Source organism: Harpegnathos saltator, unplaced genomic scaffold (assembly GCF_003227715.2).
Source record: "Harpegnathos saltator strain DR-91 unplaced genomic scaffold, Hsal_v8.6 scaffold720, whole genome shotgun sequence".
Classification (NCBI taxonomy): domain Eukaryota; kingdom Metazoa; phylum Arthropoda; class Insecta; order Hymenoptera; family Formicidae; genus Harpegnathos; species Harpegnathos saltator.
In genome coordinates this window covers 213,877-241,195 of record NW_020230561.1, presented here as the reverse complement: position 1 = coordinate 241,195, position 27,319 = coordinate 213,877, and the positions used below count along the sequence as shown (strand labels likewise).

At 37.5% G+C, this 27,319-nt stretch overlaps 2 protein-coding genes and 1 long non-coding RNA gene across 7 annotated transcripts in view; 1 reads left to right on the top strand and 2 right to left on the bottom strand.

Moving 5' to 3' along the window:
- LOC105184020 (mitoferrin-2) overlaps window positions 1-27,319 on the top strand; it is an 82,779-nt gene that overhangs the window by 18,561 nt on the left and 36,899 nt on the right. Inside the window, exon 6 of one of the 2 annotated variants that reach the window (XM_011142547.3) lies at window positions 8,340-8,604. The exons of the other annotated variant lie outside the window; for it this stretch is intronic. Coding sequence (XP_011140849.1) covers window positions 8,340-8,359 — 20 coding nt within the window. The 3' untranslated portion in view covers window positions 8,360-8,604. Of the gene's footprint in view, window positions 1-8,339; window positions 8,605-27,319 lie in introns of those variants that run through there. 2 annotated transcript variants of the gene reach the window in all.
- On the bottom strand, window positions 7,062-7,874 carry LOC112590134 (uncharacterized). Its single transcript, XR_003114030.1, has 2 exons — window positions 7,766-7,874; window positions 7,062-7,683 (listed from the first exon to the last, which is right to left on the bottom strand). It is a non-coding gene; the product is annotated as an uncharacterized LOC112590134 (long non-coding RNA).
- Window positions 24,004-27,319, bottom strand: part of Tusp (WD40 superfamily protein Tusp) — an 86,005-nt gene continuing 82,689 nt past the window's right edge. For 3 of the 4 annotated variants that reach the window (XM_019841837.2, XM_025305880.1, XM_025305881.1), the window contains one exon: window positions 26,546-26,662. In XM_019841837.2, coding sequence (XP_019697396.2) covers window positions 26,546-26,662 — 117 coding nt within the window. Of the gene's footprint in view, window positions 26,663-27,319 lie in introns of all 4 variants that reach the window. The other variant, XM_011142543.3, reaches the window with a different exon arrangement.

Below are 27,319 nucleotides of genomic sequence, written 5' to 3'. Positions count from 1 at the left end.
CACTCTGTATATATATATGCAGGGTGTTAGAAAAGTCTGGAAACGGTCAAATATCTCAAAAACGAAACATTTCTGAGAAAAATGTTTCCAACCAAAGTTGTAGAGTTTTAAAAGTTCTATTGAATGATCATATGCGTTTGACCTTGAGTGGAGAGATCAAAGCGAAGTCAAGTCCAACATGATTTTTTTAAATAAAACACCTCATTTTTATTACATAGTGTTAAAGATGACAGCGAGACGTTTCCAAAACTCTACTTGATGACCTATTTTTGTTGAGAATTGTCTGAGTTCTGAGATTTAGAATTTACGGTGCCGTCAGCATTAGTATTATCCAGGATGTACCGCGTGGAGGTTGCATGGTCGGACTTTACACTTGGCTGTGTGTGTGTGTGTGTGTGTGTGCGTGTGCGTGCGTGTGTGTGCGTGTGCGTGTGCGTATGCGTGTGTGTGCGTGTGCGTGTGCGTGTGCGTGTGCGTGTGCGTGCGTGTGCGCGTGTGCGTGTGCGTGTGCGTGTGTGCGTGTGTGGGTGTGCGTGTGCGTGTGTGTGTGCGTGCGTGCGTGCGTGCGTGCGTACGTACGTATGTAGACGGGTTTTTATTGAATTAAGTGTTTAAATTGTTTTTCGTCTACTGTTCGACAATGACCTAATCGTAGGTGAAATTTATTTAAAACGTTTTGTCTCATTTATGGTGAGATAAGATTTACTTGGTGTAGTATGCGTCCCCTACGGTCTGCCAAGCAGGTTTCGTTGCGTACACATTATAATAAATTATTTATAAATTGTCATTAGACTTACAAATCATTTGTAGGATCTCATTCTCTCCTTATTCTTCGATAAGGAAGATAGCACAGACGTGATCTCCACATGTAGTATCTCCAAAAAAATATGTCGACGGGTTTTTGGTTATCGGACCCTTCTTTATCAAAGGAAATTTAAATGCGAACATTTATCTAGATTTATTGCAAAATTAAATAGTTCCTGCTATTGACAATTTGTTTGACGGAAATATACAAAATATTTGGTTTCAGCAAGATGGTGCACTGCCACACTGTACAGTAGTAGTGCGTCAATTTTTAACTGATATTTTCCTAAACCGATGGATAGGAAGACGTGGAAAAATAGAGTGGCCCTCTAGATCACCAGATCTTTCCCCATTGGACTACTTTTTATGGGGGTATGTTAAAAACAATGTGTGCGCAACGAAACCTGCTAACTTGGAAGAACGTAGGGAACGCATACTGCACCAAGTAAATCTGATCTCACCAGAAATGAGACGAAACGTTTTAAATGAATTTCATCTACGATTAGGTCATTGTCAAGCAGCAGACGGAAGACAATTTGAACACTTAATTCAGTAAAAACCCATCTACATACACACGCACACGTGCGCGCGTGCACACACACACACACACACACACACACAGCAGAGAGGGTTTGGAGTCATTAAATACTGTGGGAGTGACGAACCGCGGGGTCCTTATCTCTGCTGATACACACACACACACAGAGGGGTGTAAAGTCCGACCATGCAACCTCCACGCGGTACATCCTGGATAATATTAATGCTGGCGGTAAATTCCAAAGCTCATATCTCAGACAATTCTCAACAAAAATACGAGGGCGATCCGATAAGTACTTAGCCTCACCGCCCGATGGCGCCACTATCGCAAGAGAAATTTACTATCGTGTAGTACATTCTCGTAGACGGCTACTGTCGAAATTTCAGCCGAATCAGACTCGTAGTTTTGTTTTGACCGCGTGTGGAAGCGGGCGTATCCGCGGATTTTAGAAAAATGGAAAAAGAGCAATATCGGTCGGTGATTCGATTCTTGTTTTTGGAAGGGAAATCGCGCAGCGAAATCAAAGAGCGCTTGGATGCTGTGTACGGTGACTCTTCTCCTTCGATGGCGACCGTCAAAAATTGGTTTAACGAGTTTCAACGTGGTCGCACGTCGGTTTTTGATGAGCCACGCCCAGGTGCCCCGAAAACAGCTACCACGGAGGATAACATGACAAAAATCCACGATCTCGTATTGGCAGACCGCCGATTGAAGGTACGCGAGATAGCTGAGACAGTAGGCATCTCAAAAGACCGCGTGGGTCATATCCTGCATGAAATTTTGGGCATGAGGAAGCTGTCGGCGCGATGGGTGCCGTGTTTGCTCACTCCGGACAACAAGCGCAACCGTGAGACCACTTCAGAGCAGTGTTTGACGCTGTTTAAGCGCAATCCGAAGGAGTTTCTGCGTCGTTTCGTGACCGTCGACGAAACATGGATCCACTGGTACACACCAGAGACCAAGGAACAGTCGAAACAGTGGACTTCACCCGGCGAACGTGCTCCGAAGAAGGCGAAGACCTATCGGCCGGAAAGGTGATGGCCACCGTTTTTTGGGATTCACAAGGTGTGATCTACATCGACTACCTGGAGAAGGGCAAAACGGTCACAGGGCTGTACTATGCCGAATTATTGGGCCGATTCGACGCCGAATTGCAGAAAAACGGCCCCATTTGGCGAAGAAAAAAGTGCTCTTCCACCATGACAACGCACCGGCTCACACCTCCGCCCTCGCCACGGTCAAATTAGTCGAATTGGGCTACGAACTGCTGCCCCATCCACCGTATTCTCCAGATTTGGCCCCGTGCGACTTCTTTTTGTTTCCAAACTTGAAAAAGTCACAGGGCAAAAGGGCAGAAATTTGAGTCGAGTGAGGAGGTCATCGCCGCCACGGAGGCCTACTTTGCAGACCTCGAGAAAACGTATTTTTCAGACGGGTTAAAGAAGTTGGAGCATCGCTGGGTCAAGTGTATCGAGTTAAAAGGAGACTATGTTGAGAAATAAATCGCCACTTTTCCAAAATTTTCGTTTTTCTTTTGTAGGCTAAGTACTTATCGGACCACCCTCGTAGATCATCAAGTAGTGTTTTGGAAACATCTCGCTCATCTTTAACACTATGTGATAAAAAATGGGGTGTTCCATTTAAAAAAATCATGTTGGCCTTGACCTCGTCTTGACCCCTCCACTCAAGGTTAAACGGATTTGATCATTCAATAGAACTTTTAAGACCCTACAACTTTGGTTGGAAACATTTTTCTCAGAAACGTTTCGTTTTCGAGATATTTGCCCGTTTCTAGACTTTTCTAACACCTTATATATATATATATATATATATATATGTATGTATACAAGATATTTCATTTTAAGTGATATGGTCGATTATCTTGCGAATCGATGATTTAATTGAAAAATTTTTTGAACAAAAGTTGGATGGCTTGAAGGAGAACACATGATGGAAATGTGGATTTGACATTGAGTGACCTTGTCAAAATCAGGTTAAGGTCATTAATGTTTTTTTAAATGGAAACCTCTATTTTTTATTACATATTCTTGTAGCTTATCTCGAGAGCTTTCCAAAACACTATAATAAAATTATGTTTCATTGAGTACTTTCCGAGTTATGAGGCTTGAAAGTTAAGGCAAGACCGATTACTGATTTGGCCAACTAAGACAAGACTGATCACTGACCCGGCCAACTAAAGCAAGATCAATCACTGATCCGGCCAACTAATCCGTGATTAGTGATCGATCTTGCCTTAGTTGGCCCAATTAGTGATCGGTCTTGCCTTAATTTTTAAGCCTCATAATTCGGAAAGTACTCAATGAAACGTAACTTTATTATAGTGTTTTGGAAAGCTCTCGAGATAAGTTACAAGAATATGTAATAAAAATAAGGGTTTCCATTTAAAAAAAACATTAATGACCTTGACCTGATTTTGACAAGGTCACTCAAGGTCAAGTCCACATTTCCATCATGTGTCCCCCTTCAAGCCATGCAACTTCCGTTCGAAAAAATTTTCAATAAAATCATTGATTCGCAAGATAATCATATCACTTAAAATGAAACTGTATATACAGGGTGGGGGGTTATAAGTTTACAACCCAAAGTGTGAAGGTAGATTGGGTTAAGACAAACATAAAAAAGTCCTATACCGTTTTGCGAGATTCGCAATAATTATCGAGTTATTAATGAGGAATCTGAGGAATAGGAGCGCACTAACATAGATGATTGGAGAAGCGTTGCAGCTACTCAGGTCACAGCGTGGCCCACTCAACGCAGCAACTGTGAGCGACGTGCGGCGAGATGTAGGTCCGGCGAGATAAAACAACGAATAGCGGCGCATTGTCTTTCCCTTCGCCGCACACCGGCAACAGTTGCTGGATCGCGCTGCGGCCTAAGCAGCTGCAACGCTTCTCCAATCATCTGCTGGCGCGCTCCCACTCCTCAGATTCCTGTCATTAATAACTCGATAATTATTGCGAATCTCGCAAAACGGTATGGGACTTTTATGTTTGTCTTAACCCAATCTACCTTTACATTTCGGATTGTAAACTTATAACTCCCCACCCTATATATATATACATATACTATGTCAATATATAAATATATATTTTTGAGCATGTACGCAAAATCAGTATGAGAATATGATATTGCTTTAGAATGATTGCACAAAATGATTTTATTAGTTGGCAATTGTACATTTGGTATGATGTTAAATAATTATTAATCGGTCTTTATATTGTTGGCTGCCAATCAGTATATAAAATTCGAATATAATGCTATTATCTATTGTACTATTTATGTGGAGTATTAACTATAAACAAACTTAGCAAAAGTGATATAATTTTAAGTAAAAATTTGCATATATATATATGTTATATGTATATACATACATATATATATATATGTGTTTTTATTACATAATTACATATTTTCGCATATATTTATAAACTAAGTTATATAATTTATTTATATATTCTAATCTGTATCTATTTACAAATATTCAAATATTTTGTTAATAAGTTGTTTAATGTTAATTAAATTAGGTTATTAATGGTAATATTTATCATTTAAAGAGAGTCAGCTAAATTTTTTTTATACAGATAGACCTACGATTGTTTAGCAATAATAGGTTACTAGTAAAAGCACGACATTAGTGTTGTGCTATTTCTATCTCAGTTTTCTAGTTTATAAATCCGATATCTTGAAACTCGAAAAAGAGTTCAATGCTCCACTTGAATAGTGAAAATAGATTATGTATATAGCAGAATTAGATTACGGCTCACTACAATGTAACATTGTACTATTAAGTAAGTTAAGAAAACAGTGAGATGCATGCGAGAATATCACCGATAATAAGATAGATTTTAGATTACATTGGCATAACTATAATTAATGCAGGATAAGTTTGCAGATTTAATTTTGGAAATGCAAAATTATACAATCTATAGTTATCATTAATGATGTAAGGTAATTATTTTATAGAAGATAGTAAATAAACTTAAATAATATTAAATATGTACAGTATGAGAGAGAATAAGAATCCGATGTATATGAAATTATATGTACAAGTATGCGATTTTCTCTCTTCTTGATCATTTAAGTACAAATGACAAAATGCTCTTTAGTCACATTGTAAATACATTATGTATCTGAACTTTATGATATATATTGTGATATATATCACAATATTGCTTCCTATGGCTGTGATTATTGGGTTATTAGATGTTGACTTTAAGAGGGAGTAATATCATGTAAAACTCATATTTCACGCCATATTTTTATTTATTGTTACAATTTTATAATATTGTTACCGGATAAATCGCATGATATTGTTGAAACTAAATATTCGTATATAAAAATATATACGTGAAAATAACAATTTAAAATAATTTCGTAAATATTTAAATTAGAGTTAATACAACAATTACAGAAACTGTCCTCTTCTTTTCTTTTTTATTTCTCTTTATTTCTTTTAAGAAGTCGAAATCAATGTATGATTATAAAAATTTTATTAAATTTAAAGCTGTTGGCCTTTTTATCGCGAAACTTTTAATTAATAAGCGTCAGAAGCGAGAAAATTTATGCCGAAAGTTCTTACGGATTATATTGAAATAATAAGACATTTATAAAACAATACTTGCAATTAATTGATTGTTTAGGAGCATGTTTAAAATGCCCCTAAAACTTTCTTTTTGTTCTTACAAACCGTAAACAACCGTAAAATTTAACATGACATAATCTTCCTTTTTAAACTATCTTTTCTCATTTTATCGTATTAACTTTTCGTCCATTTATTGATTTAACAATAAAGAAATTTCAGAGCATTTTAGGAAAATATATTTAATCGATTGTAAATTTTTCATTTTTTGGATATACCTTTTTATTTTGATACAATCCATAAAAATTTTTAGTATACATTTTCTCGTTTCTAACATAAGAATTAGAGATAGTTACAGCGAAGAAACAGAGACCTCTCTTAGCAATATATATTTGAGAATTCCTTTTGGTTATATATACTATATATATTCTTATACCGGGTGTTTCAGACCACCCGGGTCACCCGATTTTTTCGTTAACGCGACATGTTAGAGAAAAATATTTCAGATTACAAAAGATGTAGGGCTTCAAAGGATCTATTTACTGACGCTATGAATTTGACTTTGGGATAACCTTGAAAAGTCTAGTCAAGATCAACATAAAAATCTGAAATGGAAACCGCGATTTTCTATTACACCGTCTTTTTCCACCAATTAATTTGAACAACTTTTGTCTAAAATATTTTTTCATTTGCCTAATATTTTTCTAGATATTGAAGGAAAACTTGATAACTTTTTCAATATTTAACTTACGATATCTCGCTAACTAGTTGTCGGAAAAAAAAGTGGTACTAGACTTTTTTGTTCTATTTAGTCTTAAGAATATATTTTTACAATAGCGCCCTGACTTTTGTTAACTTGCTGATTTTTCGAAATTTCAAAATCATCAAATAACTAGAAAAAGATGATGTAATAAAAAATTGGGGTATCCATTTAAAATTTTTATGTTGATCTTGACTGGACTTTTCAAGGTTATCCCAAGGTCAAATTCATAGTCAGTAAATAAATCCTTTGAAGCCCTACAACTTTTGTCTGAAATATTTTTCTCTAAAATGTCGCATTAACGAAAAAATCGGGTGACCTGGACGGTCTGAAACACCCGGTATATACTATATATATTCTTGTCATTCTATACATTATAATTTATTATATATATTGTCACGCTTACACACGCGAGCAATGAACAGAACACAATTTTTAAGAAAAGAGAATCGTGAAACTTTTCTTTATATATATATACAGATCTTTTTTTAGCTCACAGGTAATTTTGCGAATTAATAAAAGCTGTCCCTGTCAACATCAAACACCGGCTTGTGAGACTTTTCCTCTTCCTTTAACACGTTTCCCAGGGAACTGATTCATTTTTTGTTACTCGCTAATATTGATTTTCTTCATCAGCTATTTTTTTAAGTACGCAGACATGGAATCCTGACGCGGGTGCTTTGTGCTCTTTTTCAAAATTGTTATTTCGATAATAAGAAAAGCTGTAATTTTCTATTCCCATAGTATTGATTCCAAGATCCTAGTATATTTCCTTGTCCTAACTTGAGTTGCTCCTATAGACCTTTCGAGCCGTTTTGTCTGGTTCCAATCAAATACCAGCTCCGAAACATCATGGCTGCATTGAATTTTATCTTATTCTTTTTGTGCTTCATTTTGGTTTTGATTATCTTTAGCCTTGAGATCTTGGTTCTTCTTCTTCAGACATGGAAAACTGAGATAGCGTCCGTGGTCACAATAAATCTGTTGAAACAAAATTACTCTTAAATCTCTCTGCTTCGGTATTTGCCCTAAGTTCTATAGAAAGACCACAGGGGATAAAAACCTATGAGTGATGCAATATGCATTATTAACTCGATGATCTTGTGGACATGATGAATCAGCGAACTCCACTTTCTCCTGGGAAACAGTGACGTCATTCCATAGTTCTTTTCTTTTTGTTGAATACTATAAAAATAAAATTGTGTGACAGTAATTAGAATCTAATTACTCAAAACAATAATCGAAAACAAATATACATAACAACAGGCTCCCGATGTAGTTTTTTATACTAATCCTTTTTTTCTTTTTTTCGAAAACATCGGCTAATTAGCACGAACAATCTTTTATATTCTTGAATGACTTCAGCATACAATAAGTAACTTCGTCCAACCTTTATTATAACGGGCCTCTTATTATTATTACTATATATTATTATATAGGGCCTCTTTCAGTAGCTTTGTAGCTTCGGAATCTTCCTTTTCTTTCGTTGTTACGGATTATGAAACCAAATTTTGACTAGCAAAGAAAACAATATCTTTAGCCTTCCTATCATAAACAGATTTTATTCTCTTCGACTTGATCGACATCGAATTTCATGTCGCCTCATGGATTGAATTTAATCTCTTTCTTAATTCCAGAGTGTAAAACTCCTCGGTGAAGGATCTCCCTCCCCAGGAGGAATTCCTCTCGATAAATCCAGAAGAATCCGGAGATTTTGAGCAAAACTAAATTCCAAAGGAGAGAACTTCATGGTTTCATGCTTTGAAGAACGATAAGCTAGGAGTAACACAAGGATCCAACGATCCCAATTCTTCTGACAGACCGAAACAAATTTAACAAAATAATTTAAGATCGTTCTTTGCTGCCGCTCCATTTATCCATCAGACTATGGGTATAAAGGAGTCATTCTGGTTTTCTTTATTTTTAATAAATTTTTAATAAATGTGAAAGTTCCTGGAAAAGTTTTCATTTAAAACATTTTTCGGCATGAATTTCTAAAGAAACTCCATATCTGAAAACTATTTGGGTAATGAATATTTTAGCTACCGTGTTAGTTCTAATATCTTTTTTTTTAGGAACAGCCTCTATCTATTTAAAAAACAATCCAATAACGATTATATATTTATTTCTATTAAAATTTAATGGTAAAGTCTGATATCTATTTGTATTCTATTGAATGGAGCCCCAACATTGTAAATTCGTAAAGATTTTCTTTATTGGAACAGCCAGCCTTCACGATACATTCTTCATAAGTCTGATATCAATCTTCGACATCTTGCATATTGCTCAATAAAATTCTTGACGATTTTTTTCTAATGTCTTATTTATACTAAAATGACCTGTTCGAGAATCATATTTCTCTCTCAAAATTATCTCAATCTTTTTCTATAGAACAATTATTTAAAAGACATTCTTTTTCAGTGACTGCATTTCCTATTTTTTTTATACAAAATAAGATATTTCACTGATTCCCATAAATCTTTGCAGATGGTTTTCGACAACGCTTGTCAAGAAGATCGGCAGTCCATCATTTTCTCCTGAAAAAATGTAGAAAATTTCAACTTTCTAATTACCTCTTCAGTTCTTTTTATTATCAAAACAATTCGTTCAACCATTATATCAATGTTTGCACCTTTTAAGTCTTTTTTTAGGTTGGTTATAGCGCAGAGGTTAATTGCAAGCTTCAGCTTGAAAGATCGTTGAGTGGGTTTCTAGTGGCTCAGAGATGTGACAGTTGGACCATTTATACCTAAGCCTACCGCCCCTTTCTCGAGTTTCGAGCCATCTGTGTACCATCTGAGTGAGCCCCCTTTGAACTTGGTCCCCAGATTCCCACAGATCTCGGTACATCGGCATCACCCTAAAGCCTTTTATCAGTTTGAGAGCTTGGTTATAGGTGGTCTGAGAGTAGATAGGCCATTTCTACCAGGCTTGAGGATGCTCATATGACCTTTAAAGGTTGGCACTTCGGTGTAGAGTGTCCTGCTCATTTGTAGGGCGCTTAGGAACGCCTTCTGCACTTGCTGCAGTGGTGTTAGTTCCAATGCTTCCATAACAGCTGTGGGACAAGTACACATGTCACCTGTTATACTCAGGTAGGCAAGCCTCTATTTTTTAAAGTTGTTGCTGCGCTGTTTTTTGTAAAGTTTTTGGCCATCATACTAGAGAAGCATAGGTGACCATTGGTCTTATTATGGTCGTGTAGAACCAATATATTATTTTGAGGTTAGTATCCCAGTTTCTGCCTAAGAGCCTGCGGTATTAAGAGTAGCTGCTACCGTCTTCTTGCGTAGTCCAGCCAGGTAAGCATTTCAAGGTAGCTTCTGATCCAGGATAACTTCGAGATATTTGATTTCCGTGCTGAAGTCAATAGTTATATCGTTCACTTTGAGGGCTATCAACGATAATTTTCTCTTTCTTGTGAATGGGACTATAACTGGGAGTTAATGCTTAGGCCTTTTTTGGGAGTTAATGCTTAGGCCTTGTACGTGGCACAATTTATTCATCTTTTGCATACATTATGATTCTAGGACATCCATTTTTTCACAGATTACGGTGACAAGGTCGTCAGCATAGCCTTGCACCGTAAAGCCACTATATGTAAGGGTATCTAGCAGGTCATCTATAACTATCGACCACAGCAGAGGGGAAGCACTTCATCTTGGAGGCATCCTCTGACTGTTCTAACAGTTTTTGTTTCTCCAGCCAGGGTTGCACTCACCTTGCGACTGCGGAACATATATTTTACCTTGTAATGTGGCAGTTTGAGGCGCCCGTTACCGAGCGACTAAATTATGCCAATCCGTCGATATAGCGTCGGAACGCCCGTGCGAGCGGGGCGATCGCGAGTCCCGAACGAATATTAGAATATACCGGGATTTTTCCTGGCGATTGTGGCGGGCTGAAACGAGTGACGGAGGGACCGTGGACCCAGAGCTTGTGAGAGATTTTGGGTGGAAGCCACCAAGAGCTTACATTCGCCGGTGGTCGCGGAGCGAATTTACGAAGAGCCGCGGCCGACAGCGAGCAGAGGTGAGAGGAGTCCGCGGGGCGACGGGGCACGGCAGCAGGACCGCGCAAGGTTCCCTGGGAGGTCCCGCGAGTGGGGGGCCTCCGAGGCGAAATCCATCAGGAAGCAGGAAGGATTCGTCCCTATTCGGATTTTGACCCCGAGCGAACTAGCGAGCGAACGAACGAGCGAGCAAACGAGCAAGCGAGCGGACAGGCGAGCGTGCGATCGAGCGGGAAGATCCGCGAGCGGCCACAGCGAGGCAAGGTGGTCTCCCGAAATCCGGCCCGATGGACCCGGACAGGAAGGAAGAAGGCGCCGCGTAAGCTCTTCCTGTTATCTGCGCACCTCGCGAATTTGGGGGTCACGCCGCCATTAGGCAGCCGGCCGTGGCCGGGTCCTCTTAGTAGTATTACGAGGGGCCGCATCTCGGTCCCGGTAATTTTGCGAATTCTTGGCGAGGGAGACCCGTGGCCCAGGCTCGGCGGCGAGCGACCGATAGAATTAGCGTATCTCGTAGTGCGTCGCGAATAAAAGACGTGCTCGACACACGCCACAAGCACGAGCTGGCCACATGCGACACGCATGTGTGTGGCGTGTACGCGGGCCGGTAGTGTACGTGATCCATCGGAAACTTTTGGTGCTGTCCAAACGGTTGGTGCGGTCGAGATCCAACTAACTCTTGCGATCCAGATTATTAGCGGAGTCCGTCGGACGGAGAATCCGTCGGCGGCTTGAACTGTATACGAGCGGGCCTATTTTTCTTTTGTGATCCAATTCGGACGGACGGGATTCGCCGTCCAGAGCGCGACCTTGTATCAGATAGAATATAAATTGCATGTTCATACCAAATAGCCGAGCGAGTTCTTAATTGCGCGATAAGATCCATTTAACGAACACGCCCATCTTCGACTGTAATCACATCGAGCTAGTCGGTCCTGCACGAGGCGATAATCGGGAGTCGCGATCCGACGGTAGAATTTGGCGATAATTACGAGAATCGGTGGTACGGCTATCTCCGTACCTGGCGCCCAACAAGTAGAGATATTTTCTGAGTTAGTGTAGCTGGTCGGATCGGACCCGCGGCTTTCGCTACCGGCGGAATTTCTACGACGTGGAAATCTTGCGCGGAGATCCGTGGCAGATCTCTTGGTGAAAAACATCGCAATCTATATAGTAATCAGGGGGTGGAAGCCTTTCCTTTCCGCTGCACTTGTAATTGCAGCTACTGAGATGTTGTCAAAGGCTCCCTGAATATCAATAAAGGCGCACAGAGCTACTTGTTTGGCTTCAATTACGCTTTCAATTCGTTGCACGAGTTTATGTAAGTCCGTAGTGGTGAATTTTGCCTTTTGATAAGCGTGCTGGTTTTTATGTAGAGGAGACTTCGTAAGAATCTCATTTCTTATGTACTGGTATGACCTTTTCTATTTTCTTCAAAATAGAGGACGAGAAACTAACTGGTCTGTAAGATTTAGGTTGGGCATTTGGTCACCCTCTACCCTTGGATATGAAGACCATTTTCGCCTCCATTGTGTGGGAACATATGTAAGGCTGAAGTTTGCCCTGTATAGATCACACAGGGACGGTAACACGTCATCTAAGCCATGTTATAGGAGCTAGCAAAATTCTACTCCTGGCAAAAGTCTACTTCTGAAACTTTATAGGACTTAAAGGTTTGCAAAACCCATTTTATCCTATCCTGTGTAAATATTATGGCAACCCCTTCGTTCTGGAGTTTGAAGGATTTCTAGAACTCTTCTCCTCAGGGCCCAGTAGTTGTATTGTGGAGGAGCCCGGTAAGTGTATGCTGAGTAACAGTTTAAGCATCTCCCCGATATTGGCCATCTGCCTTTTGCTAATGCCCAATATTATTTTGATGATCTTTAGCTAAGATTTTTTGCAGGCGGGCTGCTTTAGGCAAGTCTGTAAAGCCTTCATAGAAGCTCCGTTAGGTTCTCCTTTTAGATCTCTTTAATTCCTTGTTATATATTGTTAGAGCCATTCTATACTGGTCCTATAACTGTTGTTGCTGCGCTTTTTTAGCTTAATTGCTCTTAGTTGCTTAGTTAGCTTTCTAGCTCTTAGTTTCTCTAGTTTGTTGTTCCACCAGAGAACTTTTGTTAACCTTTTCTTGTCCTTTATAAGGCAGCTCTCATTGAACGAGTCCTCGATTGCATCGTGCGGTTATGTAGCAGCGCAATCAAAGTCCCGCTCATTATCAATGAATTTTTATAGTTTCCCAATCCTCCCCTGACACAGTCGGTAAATCTAGGAACTTTGATTGATTCCCTTTGGGTCCAGGGTCTAGGTGAAATTCTATATATCTATGATCAGATAGCGAGGCTTCTTTAGACACATGCCAATTGCGTATCTTCTCAGAGTAGTGGAGTCGCTAGTATTAAGTCTAGTCCTCTTGCCTAACTCTGTTTACGAAGGGTGGGTTCATTGCCCCTGTTTATTATGTCTAGGTTAGTACTACATATTGGGTTGTCGGAAAAGTCATGACATATTCTTTCTATGTTTTTCAAAGATCATTTATATAAAGAACAAAAATCAATCAATATATATTGCCCGTTTTGCTCAATGACCTTTTGCTATCTTTCAGTGAGCTTCATAATTCCTCGTTCATAGACTTGTCTTTATCGGCCAAAAACTGAACATGTTGCCGATTTACAGCTTCATTTGAATTTAACGTTATATCACGCAAGGAGTTTTGAAGAGAGCGAAACAAGTGGAAGTCTAACGGCGCAAGGTCAGGCGAGTATGGTGGGTGGCAACACATTCCATCCAAGTTCCAATCTTTGATCATTTTTGACGGGTGATCAAACTTATGTGTGGTTTCGCGTTGTTGTGATGAAATACAATTCCTTTATGATAACGAGCTCTGGATGTTTCTGAATGATGGATTCATTCAAATTGTCCAATTGCTGACAGTACACATTCGAATTGATTGTTTGGTTCTTTGGTAGGAGCTCGAAAAACACGACACCTTTAAAATCCTACCACACTGAGAGCACAACCTTCTTCTGATAATGTTTGCTTTCGATATCATTTGAGGCGAATCATCATGTCGGGACCAAAACCATTTGCGCTGCACATTGTTGTAAACAATCCATTTCTCATCACCAGTTATCATTCTCTTCAAAAAAGGCTCGTTTTCCTCACGTTTAATGAGCATATTGTAAATGTTTATACGCATCGTCAAATGAACTTCTGTGAGTTCATGAAGAACCCAAATATCGAACTTGCTTACGTATCCCAGCTTCTTCAGGTAGTTATGAACGCTTGAATGATGGATGTTTAATGTTTCTGCAATCTCTCGTGTCGTGTAACGTAGGTTTGATTCGATTAATTTATTAGGAAGACGATATCTGTTGCAGAATCTGCAACAGTCTTGTCTAGTATCTGCAATTATATTAGGACAATGTCTAGTCCATGAATCTAATAGCAATACAGATTATGGCCCAATATTCGGAAAAAATACTTCTTTTAACCACGTTTTTACATGATATGATGTTAGTTTGCCCGATAATGAAGCCATAACAAAAATATTAGGTGCTTTGAACATTTTTTCTTGTACTCTCGGACTAAACGTTCCTTTTATTTTTTTAATATTGCTGCGCCCGTGTCTTTGGAGGATGTGTTATCCCCATGCTCCTGAGTGGACTGCAAAGGAATCGAGTAGAGATTGTTTGACAGCTGTTGTTGTCAAGGAGGTTGTTTAATAAATAAATGGAAGAAGAAGAGATGAGAGAGAGTCGCCCGAGTCTTGTCGAGACGAACGGACGTGTTAAAAATAAAGCTTCTTTCGTTTTATTAATTCCGTGTTATTTTTCTTGCGCAAGGGCGCAACAATATTATAAAAAGCGGCGACAATAATTTACCATCTGCAGAAATAGTCGGCTGTATAGTGTAACTATGTGTGGTTGCTGATATAGATTGTACAACAGATTCTATTCTTTTTACACCTTTATGTGCTAAAGTATAACCGGAATGAAACTCTAATTGAAATCCACTTTGATCAGGATTGGAAATATTTTCTACTCTATACCGACCAATATAATATTTAACATTTTCAATAAATGTATCGCATTTATTTTCTAAATCTTCTTTTGATAACAGCGATATTTTTGTTACAAATTTAGTTATTTTACGAGATACAATATCATGTGCCACTTTAAATCGTTTTATCCATGTGTCCGAAGCTATAAATCCTGCTACATTTTCCTCTTCTTGTGAGCGAGTAGCCCATCGCGCAATATCGATGTCATGAATGATTACACCTCTTTCAAGTGCTTCGTTGAATCGAGCCAATGTGTATTCCGAAATTCGTCTTAACTTTTCATACCTGTTACTACCTGCTTCGATTTGTTCTTCCCATCGTCGTAATTGTCGTTTCGATTTAACTTTTCTGAACCTACGTTTAACTCCTTCAATCAATCTTCGTTTGGACTTTCCACTTTTCCAGTATTCCACTGCTTCTCTCTTATAGTCAACTGATATTTCGTCAGAAGTACATCTAATTTCTTCTGATAAGTAAACCTTTGCTTCATATGACTCAAATAAATCAATTTCTTCTATTTCTGGAATCTCATATGTGTTGTAGTAATCTAATGTTTCTTCCCCTTCTATTACAACTTCTTTCTCGTTTCTAATTTCTTTAAGCATGTTTTCTATTGTTTTTGTTACTTCTCGTTCTTTCGAAGTTATTGGAGAAGTTGGAAGATTCATTGCAGTAAATGTTACATATATTATTACATTATATGGATTAAATTGCATCATTCTGAAAAATAGATGATTCTTAAATATTTATCTCGAAATACATAAGAATATAAAATATATATCAAGATATATGTAAATAAATAAAAATAAAACTCACTTGCGTAGTAAGTATCATGGAATGGTCGGGGTGTCGGGGAGGGAATGCGGAAGCAGTTCTCCTGACTCCCCCTACCACGGTCCGAATGGTAGATATCCCGCAGGGGTTTTAATCAGTAAGACTCTGACATAACCCTCGACCCCCCCAACGGGTCAGGGTATCCATGACGGATTTCCCCTGCGTTACCAAAAAAAAAAAAAGTATCATGGAATGGTCTTTTTAGTTCCGTTATACAGGGTCCTCTAAAAGTCCGGGAACGCTAAAATATTTCGAAAAATATAAAAGATACGAAAAAATGATACAAAATAGATACAAATAGATACAAAAGTTGTAGAGCTTAAAAAGATCTATTTAGTGGTCATATCAGTTTGACCATATGTTGCTAAGGTCATATAAAGGTCAACTTTGTTTTTTTAAATGGAACCCCATATTTTTTATTGGAAATTCTTGTAGCTTATCTCAAAAGCTTTCTAAAACACTATAATGAAGTCATTTTTTATTAAGTTCTTTCCGAATTATGACGCTTGAAAGTTACAACAGTACTGCCGGCATTAGCATTACCCAAAGTGTACCGCGCGGAGGTGTGATCAGAGATGCTTCTCGGTCCACATATTCTAAAAACGAATTGCGCTCGTTCGTATCTCGCTCTTTGTCTCTTTTGTTTCTTTTTCCAATTATAATATCACATTTTTCTCTGAAAAATGTTGACTGAACAATCATCTGTAGTCGCGGTATTATAGGTCCATTTTTTATAGATGGTGATTTAAATGCTGAAAAGTATGAAAATTCATTGCGAGATCATATCATTCCTTTTTGAAATTGAAAATTTATTTGACGCAAACATTTGGTTCCAGGAAGATGGAGCAGGACCTCATTTTGTGGTACGAGTTCGAGAATTCTTAAACCGTTCTTTTCCTAATCAATGGATAGATAGGAAAAGTGCCATTGAGTGGCCTGCTTGATCATCTGATCTATCTCCTCTTGATTTCTTTTTTTGGGGACAAATCAAAAGTAAGGTTTATGTGACGAAACCATGTAATTTAGAAGACCTGAAGAATCGAATAATGCAGGAAGCATCTCTGATCACTTTAGAACAAATAAGCCATATGATCAATAGTTTCTATGAACGTTTAGCTCATTGCCAAACAGTAGAAGGAAGATATTTTGAACATTTGATTAATTGATAAAGTAAAAACCAATAGCTTGAAAAATGTTACCTACACACACACACACACACACACAAAAAAAAAAAAAAAAAAAAAAAAAAAAAAAAAAAAAAAAAAAAAAAAAAAAAAAAAAAAAAAAAAAAACACAACACAACACACACACACACACACACACACACACACACACACACACACACACACACACACACACACACACACACACACACACACACACACACACACACACACACACACACACACACACACACACACACACACACACACACACACACACACACACACACACACACACACACACACACACACACACACACACACAACACACACACACACAACACACACACACACACACACACACACACACACACACACACACACACACACACACACACACACACACACACACACACACACACACACACACACACACACACACACACACACACACACACACACACACACACACACACACACACACACACACACACACACACACACACACACACCACACACACACACACACACACACACACACACACACACACACACACACACACACACACACACACACACACACACACACACCACACACACACACACACACACACACACACACACACACACACACACACACACACACACACACACACACACACACACACACACACACACACACACCACACACACACACACACACACACACACACACACACACACACACACACACACACACACACACACACACACACACACACACACACACACACACACACACACACACACACACACACACACACACACACACACACACACACACACACACACACACACACACACACACACACACACACACACACACACACACACACACACACACACACACACACACACACACACACACACACACACACACACACACACACACACACACACACACACACACACACACACACACACACACACACACACACACCACACACACACACACACACACACACACACACACACACACACACACACACACACACACACACACACACACACCACACACACACACACACACACACACAACACACACACACACACACACACACACACACACACACACACACACACACACACACACACACACACACACACACACACACACACACACACACACACACACACACAACACACACACACACACACACACACACACACACACACACACACACACACACACACACACACACACACACACACACACACACACACACACACACACACACACACACACACACACACACTACGGAGAGAGTTTGGAGTCTTAAAATACTGCGGGAGTGACGAACCGTAGGGTCTTAATTTCTGTAGTGACACACACACGCGAGTTGTAAATCCGACCATGCAATTTCCGCGCGGTACACTTTGGGTAATACCGGCGGTGCTGTAACTTTCAAGTGTCATAACTCGGAAAGAACTTAATAAAAAATAACTTCATTATAGTGTTTTGGAAAGCTCTCGAGATAAGCTACAAGAATTTCCAATAAAAAATAGGGAGTTCTATTTAAAAAAACAAAGTTGACCTTCATATGACCTTAGCAACGCCACCTATGGTCAAACTGATATGACTACTAAATAGATCTTTTTAAGCCCTACAACTTTTGTATCAAACATTTTTCCGTATCTTTCATATTTTTCGAAATATTTTAGCGTTCCCGGACTTTTTGAGGACTCTGTATATTGGGTCTATCTGTGCATAATTCCGTAGCGAAATTTCGACAGATGTCGTTCGCAGTTGTTTTTCCGCTCGCACATGTGTCAAACATATGAAGTGTCATACACTAAGTTAAAGCTGAAATTTGTGCCGAGATTTTAAGAAAGTATTCATCGAGATCCTTGACATATACGAAGTTTAATTATATTTTTTAACATGGAAGGAAAAAACGTGTATTTTCAGTGCAATTTCGCTTTTTATTTCCGAAAAGGCAAAAACGCTTCGCAAACTCACAAAAAGATACGCGCCGTGTACGGAGAGAATGCCGTAAGCGAAAGTGAGTGTCGGAAGTGGGTTGCGAAATTTCGTTGCGGAAATTTGATCTCCAGGATCCTACTCGCTCTGGTTGGCCAGTCACTACTGATGTCGATCAAATCAAAGCTTTAATCGACTCCGACCGGCATTTGACGACTACAGAGATCGGACATAACCTCAACATTGACCAATCAACTGTTTCGAGACATTTACGGAAGCTTGAGATGATAAACAAGCTTGATGTTTAGGTGCTGCACGAACTGAAGGAAATGAATTTAATGGACCGAATTTCAGCTTGCGATTTGCTGCTCAAGCGCCATCAAATGGAACCATTTTTAAAGCGGATTATCATTGGCGATAAAAAGTAGATTGTCTACAACAATATCAGTCGATAAAGATCATGGTCGAAGCACGGGGAGACTGCTTAGATGGTCGCAAAGTTTGGATTATACCCGAAGGAGGTCGTGCTCTATATCTGGGATTGGAAAGGAATCGTCTATTATAAGCTGCTGCCACCCAACAAAACGATTGATTCGACCAAATACTGCTCATAACTGGCCAAATTAAAGCGAGCAGTCGATCAGAAGCGGTCCGAATTGGCGAACAGAAAGGGCGTTGTGTTCCACCAAGGCAACGCTAGACCACACGTTTCTCTAATGACCCGGCAAAAGTTATTGTGGCTTGAGTGGGATGTTTGGTGCATCCATCGTATAGGCCGACCTTGTACCTTCAGACTATCACTTGTTCCGGGTGCTACAGAATAATTTGAATAATAAAACCTTCAGTTCCCTGGACGTCCTCAAAAACCACTTGGATGATTTCTTTGCCCAAAGATCTCAGGACTTCTATGAAAGAGGGATAATGAAGCTCGTGGAGAGATGGCAGAAAGTCATTGAACAGAATGGAACATATTTAGTTGAATAAAATCGCTTTTTTTGCTAAATATTTTGCGTTTGAAATTTATTCGATTCTCGCTACGGAATTATGCATAGACCCAATACAATATTTTTATTCAGTTTTTCGTGATATTTGAATGAAAACTTCAAGAAAACATGAATTTTTGAAAAATTTGCGCTTGCATAAGTTTCCTGTATAATCATTAATAAAGTCTTTATAAAAGGGAACACAAAGTGGTTTGTCAGACGATGTCCCTTCAGAGCGGATATCCAAGTGTAAAGGATTAAACACTGGCCAAATGACTGCTGAAATATTGGTAGTATTTAATCACTACAAAGGACTCCGCACAATTTCTTATATAAATTCGGTGGAATTGGCTGAATATTTGATATGTTGTAGGTCTTGTCTCTCTGGTAAAAAGTTCCCATAGGCACAACCCCCAATAATTGACCATTTGACTTTTACGAGGTGTCAAATATCAAAAGTTTCTAACATCACAATTTCTTATTTTCAACGAATAAAATATATTCTTATTTTGATTTACATCTAAAACTTTCTTCTGTGTATATTTAAAAATAAAAAGCTATAAAGGTGACATTAACTTGAAGATGATGACTTGATTTTTTATGTGAAACATATGTTTCAATATATAATACATTGACAACTAAGTGTACCATTCGATTATGTTTCGCTTTTTGTTGAGAACACAAACACAACTTTTTTAATTAAACTATATTTTAAAGCATAACAATTCAGAATATTTGTGGTTTATTAAAAATTCACTTTTTAATCACATGTAATGTCCAGCAGTTAATAATTCCACTGTTATTTATTCGGATGCGATACTTGACAAACTAGAAAAAATCACAAAATTACCCCATTATTACACAATACCCGCACTTCCTCTATATTGAATATTTAGTATTAACTAAAATGAAAAGAAGAAATGGCATAGAAATCAAATCCCTTGTTTTGTTTGTGATCGAGCTTCGTTCAAATCAGTTAGCTCGATTAAATGGTGACGATAATGCGATAAAATGAGAAATATCTATGAGAAGGTGCGAAGAAATTGATAGGTAAGTTGATTTGATGGATGATGCACGCTTGTGTCTTAATTGTAATCGTTCAATTAATAACGAAACCAGAGAACCAGAGAAAACGATCTCACATGCATGATATGAAACATATTGAATACAAATCAAACGAATAGTAATATTCTGTTTCATTTGTAATGGAGCTAAACAACAAACTTTCAATCCATATTAGAGGCAGGGAACTCACGTTAATCAAGCACGCCGATGTGAGAGGCAAGAGGATTCATGTTAATCAAGCTCTGGACTTAAATCTCTGAAATCAGGTCATCGACCTCAAGCAAATATCATCTTTATTGCTTTTTATTTTTAAATATACACACAAAAAAGTTTTTAGATGTAAATCAAAGTAGGAATACATCTTATTCGTTGAAAATAAAAAATTGTGATATTAGACATTTTTTACATTTGACGCCTCGTAGAAGTCAAATGGTCAATTATTGGGGATTGTGCCTATGGGAACTTTTTATCAGAGAAACAAGATCTACAACATACCAAATATTCAGCCAATTCCACCGAAATCCAATTTACATAAGGAATTGTGCGGGGTCCTTTCTTAATAATTATCATTATTCAATTTCTATAAGAGAATGTCAGAGTAAACTTATCAATGTTCTAAAGAAAGTCTATTTTTTACTCCAAAATTTGATAATTGATATTAACTCTTCAAGCTACCAATTTTTCACTTTAATCGATTTCTATAAAACTTTGTATGCAGGGGTTTTCTGGGTCGCTGAATACAAATCCGTTGTCAGAGTTTCAAAATTCAAAATGGCGAATTTAATATGGCGGACGTAAAATTCAAAATTCAACCAATTTCTATGAAATTAGGTATCTAGGGGTTTTTAATATCGCTGATTACTGTTGTCAGAAATCCGTTGTCAGATTTTTGAAACTCAAAATGGCGTAGAAACTTAGGTTTTTAAAATTCTCGCTTCGCTGTATTAAATCAGCCATCGTGAATTTTGAAAATCTGATGACAGATTTATAATTAGCGACCCAAAAACTTCTCAATACCTATTTTTCTAGAAATTGAAGTTATTTTTAAGTTTTCCGTCCGACATATTGGATTGGCCATCTTAAAAATTTGAAAATCTGATGATGGATTCGTAATTAGCGACCCAAGAAAACCCTAGATACCTAGTTTCACGGAAATTGGTTAAGTTTTTAATTTTATATCCACTATATTGGATCCGCCATTTCGAATTTCTAAAATCTGACAACGGATTCGTAATCAGCGCCCCAAAAAAATTCCTGCATATCAATTCCCAGATAAAAATAGTTAATTCTTCGCTTTACCACACATTTATTCTTAAAAACATGTTATTGTGTTTACTTATTTACTATTAGCAGTAATAAATTTAAAGAATTTATAAGTAATCACAATTATTTTATACTAGTTAGGGTCTTAAGAAGCTAAAAAATATAATCGCTAAGAAATCGATTATTAAACTTCTCATAAAATATAAAAAACTGACGCAATATAAGTGGGTCTCTGCTGTATCTGTTTGCGCCACAAAGGGTTAAAGGAATATTGAACTGTCCTCGGAGAGAGAGGAGGAGGGAGTGACGGAAGGGGAAAGAGAAGGGAGAGGGAGGAGAACAGGAAAAATGAGAGGGAGGGACGAGGAGGGGAAGGGGGAGGGGTAGAGAGGGAGAGAGATCGCACAGTGCAAATAAAAGAAAACAATATACCATATATAATAGTAGTTTACGAATACTGAGTTAAAATAGATTAGTGGCATTCTGTTCAACTGCATATTAATATGTAAGTATATAGATGAGGTACATGTTAATTGTGTGCACACATGTACTTACTAATGCCACTAATGCGGTATTCATAAACTACTTTGCACGGTTATATTGCTCTTTTTTATTTACATATTGAGAAATGCATATATATGCAATTTTTTTAAGTGTACTTTATTATAAAGCCTAAAATTCTAAGCATGCTTCTGAATATTGGACGGTGTTCCTACAAGAAATATGCATCAGGCTATTACCTTTTTATATATTAAACGGAGAACTTTTATATAAACTATATATAGTTTAAAAAAGACAGTTTCAGATGTTATATTTGAAATTTCTTTGTCTTTAATAAAAAGATTATAATAACGAAATATGTCAAAATGTGTACTTTAATCGTACATAAAGTAAAATCAATGTGATTAAAATGATGTGATAGTACTGGGATTAGTATGTAATAAACTTATTTTATGATTGGAATTTTATGATCGAGCAGCACTCCGACATTCCTTTAAAAATTTTCCAAAATACTTATATATTTATTTTCGTTCAAAATTATGTAAGGTATATTTGTTTTGTTCAGAATGTAAGTTATAGGTTTTCAAAATTAATTTAATATTGGCATTAACTTCATCCGAAATCATCATATGGAGAGTGTGGTCAAATTTACATCTCTTTGTGTTACGTATGATGTGTATATGTATGTGTGTATATGTATACACGCGCACATATATGTAATCAATACATATTTAATGTAAATATTCAATAAATTCGGCTGCGCTGCTTCCATGTGGTGTCTTAAATAAAGCTAATGCTCGCGGTAAGTTAAACTTTAAAATTTATAAGATTTATTCGCATAAATCTGAACAAAAATAAACATCATATGAACGTTTCGGAAAATTCTTAACACTAATTATCAAATCTTGAAATCAAAAGTAAATCTAAGAAATGCAAGATGTGTGACCTTAATAATATTATCCAAAAGATTAAACTGTTAATACCACAAAACTGCTAATATTATTTTATACTGTTGTGCCCGAGCCACAAGGTTTGTGGCAGTGTCTGTTGTCCGCGAGCCTTAGACATCTGCTATTGATTTTGATAACTGAAGGATGATTGTCTGGTAGACGGAAAATCGATAAGAAGAAAACAACAACAGCTGAGAAATGTCGCCGCGAGCTGACGTGACACAAACGCTATTCTTCATTATTGTTAGAACGAGTGAATTCGTTAATAAGTGACAGTCTGTACATATTTGAAGTAAAGAAAAGTTCTTTCTTTTCTTTAAAAATCTTGTCCAAGTTCATTTCGCGAACCCGGTACGCGCGAGACGGTCGCGCGTAACAATACTTTGCAGCATTTATCTTAAACATTTTTCTCCAAAATACGTACATTTCAAGATATTTAGATGTCCTCCTATATTTCATATACCTTGTATATAGTCATGTAAAGATAGAAAAAAATCATATATAATATAATCATAATATAATTATTTTCCTTATATTATTCAAATACATAACAAGTATTTGATATATTCTGGTTACGTAACAGCGTAACAGAAAGTATCAGATACATATGTGTTTCCTAGGCGTTAATTTGTGAATATGGGCTTTTCGTGCGCGCGCAAGTAGAAAGTAAAACTTAAGCAGAACACGCGGTTTGGTGTAAAGGCATCTAAATCTCGATTAGCGCCATCGATGTTCGCAACGCAAAAAATTGCGGCGGTTGCAATGATTACGCAATGTCATGAGAAAATATGGTCTTAGGATGTAAATTACGCAGAATAATGAGCATTGCAAGAGCTTCCAAGTGCGACATTCTGTATATCTTTCAGCCCCAGTCTATCGCAGTTTCGTATATGGAAAAAGAGTATGTGATCCGTAAGAATTCTCCCTCGACTGTACGAAATCTGTTCCAAAAGTATCCGACCTCTGCGTATATCTTTGTCCCTGAGCATCCTATTGTAGACAGATATTTATTGTAAACAGATATTTAGTATTTAAGTTGGATCTTTAAAAATACCCTTACCAAGCGGCACGACCCAACAACTGTTCAGTGGGCAACGGTACGCAGTTGTGTGAGCGTCGAAAACTCTGAGCGTCGCATTTCACAATGACTGCCTGAAACGCACCTGCTCATTCATCTCACCTGATTCAGGAGTTTTTGACTAAACACGGCATTGTCCAACTTCGTCAACCTCCGTATAGTCCAGATGTAGCCCTGTGTGGCTTTTGGTTGAAACATCCGTTGAAGGGCAAAAGATTTGACGATGTTGAGGAAATAAAACGAAATGCAACGAGGGCTGTTGGCTATCAGAAAAACGACTTCCAGGACTACTTTCGCAAGTGGGTGTACTGTTAGCAGAAGGTCATTGCTTCGGAAGGAAACTACTTTGAAGGCGATGTTGTTCATATCATTCCGGAATAGCTCTTTCTCATGATACAGGCAAAGGTCGGATATTTTTGGGACAGACCTAGTATGTTCTTTGTAAATTGGCGAAACAACTAAGATAAAGTTTTCGCATTGTTGTTTCAAAGGATCCTTGTACATATACAGGATTATATGACTTCTGCATCTCTAACGTAGAATTCATCACGATCCTTATCGCCGCGAATATTCCAGTTACGAATAAACCCTTTTACGATGGGCATAACGTCAATCACAATCGTAGGAAAAAAACATTATATGTATCTATATATCTATATAAACTACAATGTATTGTAAAATAATGCCGTGATGTTCACCACTAGCACATGTTTATATCAATAACATTTCTAGTTGGTTCTCGCAATACCAAACAAATATCGCAGTTGCAACAATTAAACCAATCCAACCTTGAACCAATGAAGTTGACCTAATCGTTACAATCAATTTATGAATATCGTTGCAATGAGCATTGCGATTGATTGTGATTGACATTTCAGTTATTATAAAAAGACTAGAACATAACAAATTTCTCACTGGTATTCCTTCACGTAGACCTGATACATGTCAAAATTGCATTTGCACGCGCCACATTCGAACCGATGAAGTCAATACCACGGTGCAATCGTTCAAGTCGGATTAAGTATAGACAACAGTTATCTCAATGCATACATTCGTATATATACATGCATACTTTCGCTTTGTCCTTTCCGTCTCTTCCTTTAGAATCAGTCTGCTCTGTTACTGTTAATGGCGAAAACCATTACAGGCCGGACGTTACAATACTATTATTACACATTAAAATCGTTCTTATTATTATTATTATTATTACTATTATTATTATCATCATCATCATTATCATTGTTGTTACTATTATCATCATAACTCTTAGCATACGCATTTAAGAAACATTTAATTAAATAACATGAAAGTTTCGCCCTACATGTGCGAGTTCATCCATATAGTATATGTATAAAATTCGAATACATTCGGCGGATCGCAAAAATAAACGAGATGAATATTTAACAGCGTCATTAAACTCCAACATGTCGCATAAACTATACAAAACGAGCGCTCGAAGTTGGGAAAAACGAAATACTCTGGACGGTACGACGAAGAAGCATTCAACGAAACGTTATACATACATAGAAACCTTTGTATTCCGCTCGAAATCAATTCGCTCGTAACTATACTTATGTACAGTATAGTACTTAGATACTTGTGTAAATATACACAAATTAGTGTACTTGGTTCGGTTGTCGGTTTGCATATACATGTCCAACATCTCGTTTATCTCGAAACTTTGACAATTTCTGGTTACACATAAAATTCTCCTCTGGTACATAAAATCATTACTGGTATCAATAGCTTAATAAGAATTATGCAAATTTGTCAGTATCATCAATATAACACATCCATCAATATACACTATTTTAAGTCCAGACAATCAAAAAGTCTAAACAGACTTTTATTCCCGCTTGATAAAAATCGACCTTGTTTCTTTATTCAAATTTTAATATGTTCACGTGCTTGAAATTTTGAAAGTTCTATTATTCCTCACCGTATATTCTAAACGTCATTTGGAGATGACAGTTACTTTAGCCGTTGTGTGACATTTGCTAGAGCAACGGCAAACGCTTGTAAAGCGCTAAACGGATATTGGAAATCTAATGTGTATGCGTTGCCATCTATTCTGCCAAACTGCATCACCTGGACCAAAAAATTTAGAATTACTTTATAGTTTAATTAAAGCATTTAAACGTTAAGAAAAAGTTCAATTAATTATACCGGGCTTTCCAATAGTGTAGGAACCTCTTAATATTTATAAAATATATATTTTTGAAAAAAATATTCTATACAAAAGTTATAGGGTTTCTAGTGACGCATTACATAGTAAAAATAATATGACTTTGAACTACATTATCAAGATCAGATTAAGGTCACTTTCAAATTTTTAACTGCAACATCTACTTTTTATTGCATATTCTTAGAACATACTTCGGGAGCTTTCTGAAACATTATAATAAAATATATTTTCATTAAGAACACTTTGAGTAATGAAGATTGAAAGTTACCGTACCACCGGCATTAGCATTACTCAAGGTGTACACTCGTGAGCTAAAAGGTATGTGCACCGATTTTTTGTTGACTTCGGAATGCGCTCCAACTTGAGGAGAAAAACAACCACTGCTTCATACGTCAGCGCTGTCACTTATTACGAGAGCAGAAGGATGGCATATACGAGTGTCAAATAAGTAGTGATTGTGGCGTAGACACAAATGTCTTGGAGATTTTGAATTATAATTGAAGAAATGAAGAAAACAAATAGTGATTGTGAAGAAAAGTGGCAAAAGGCTTCATAAAATT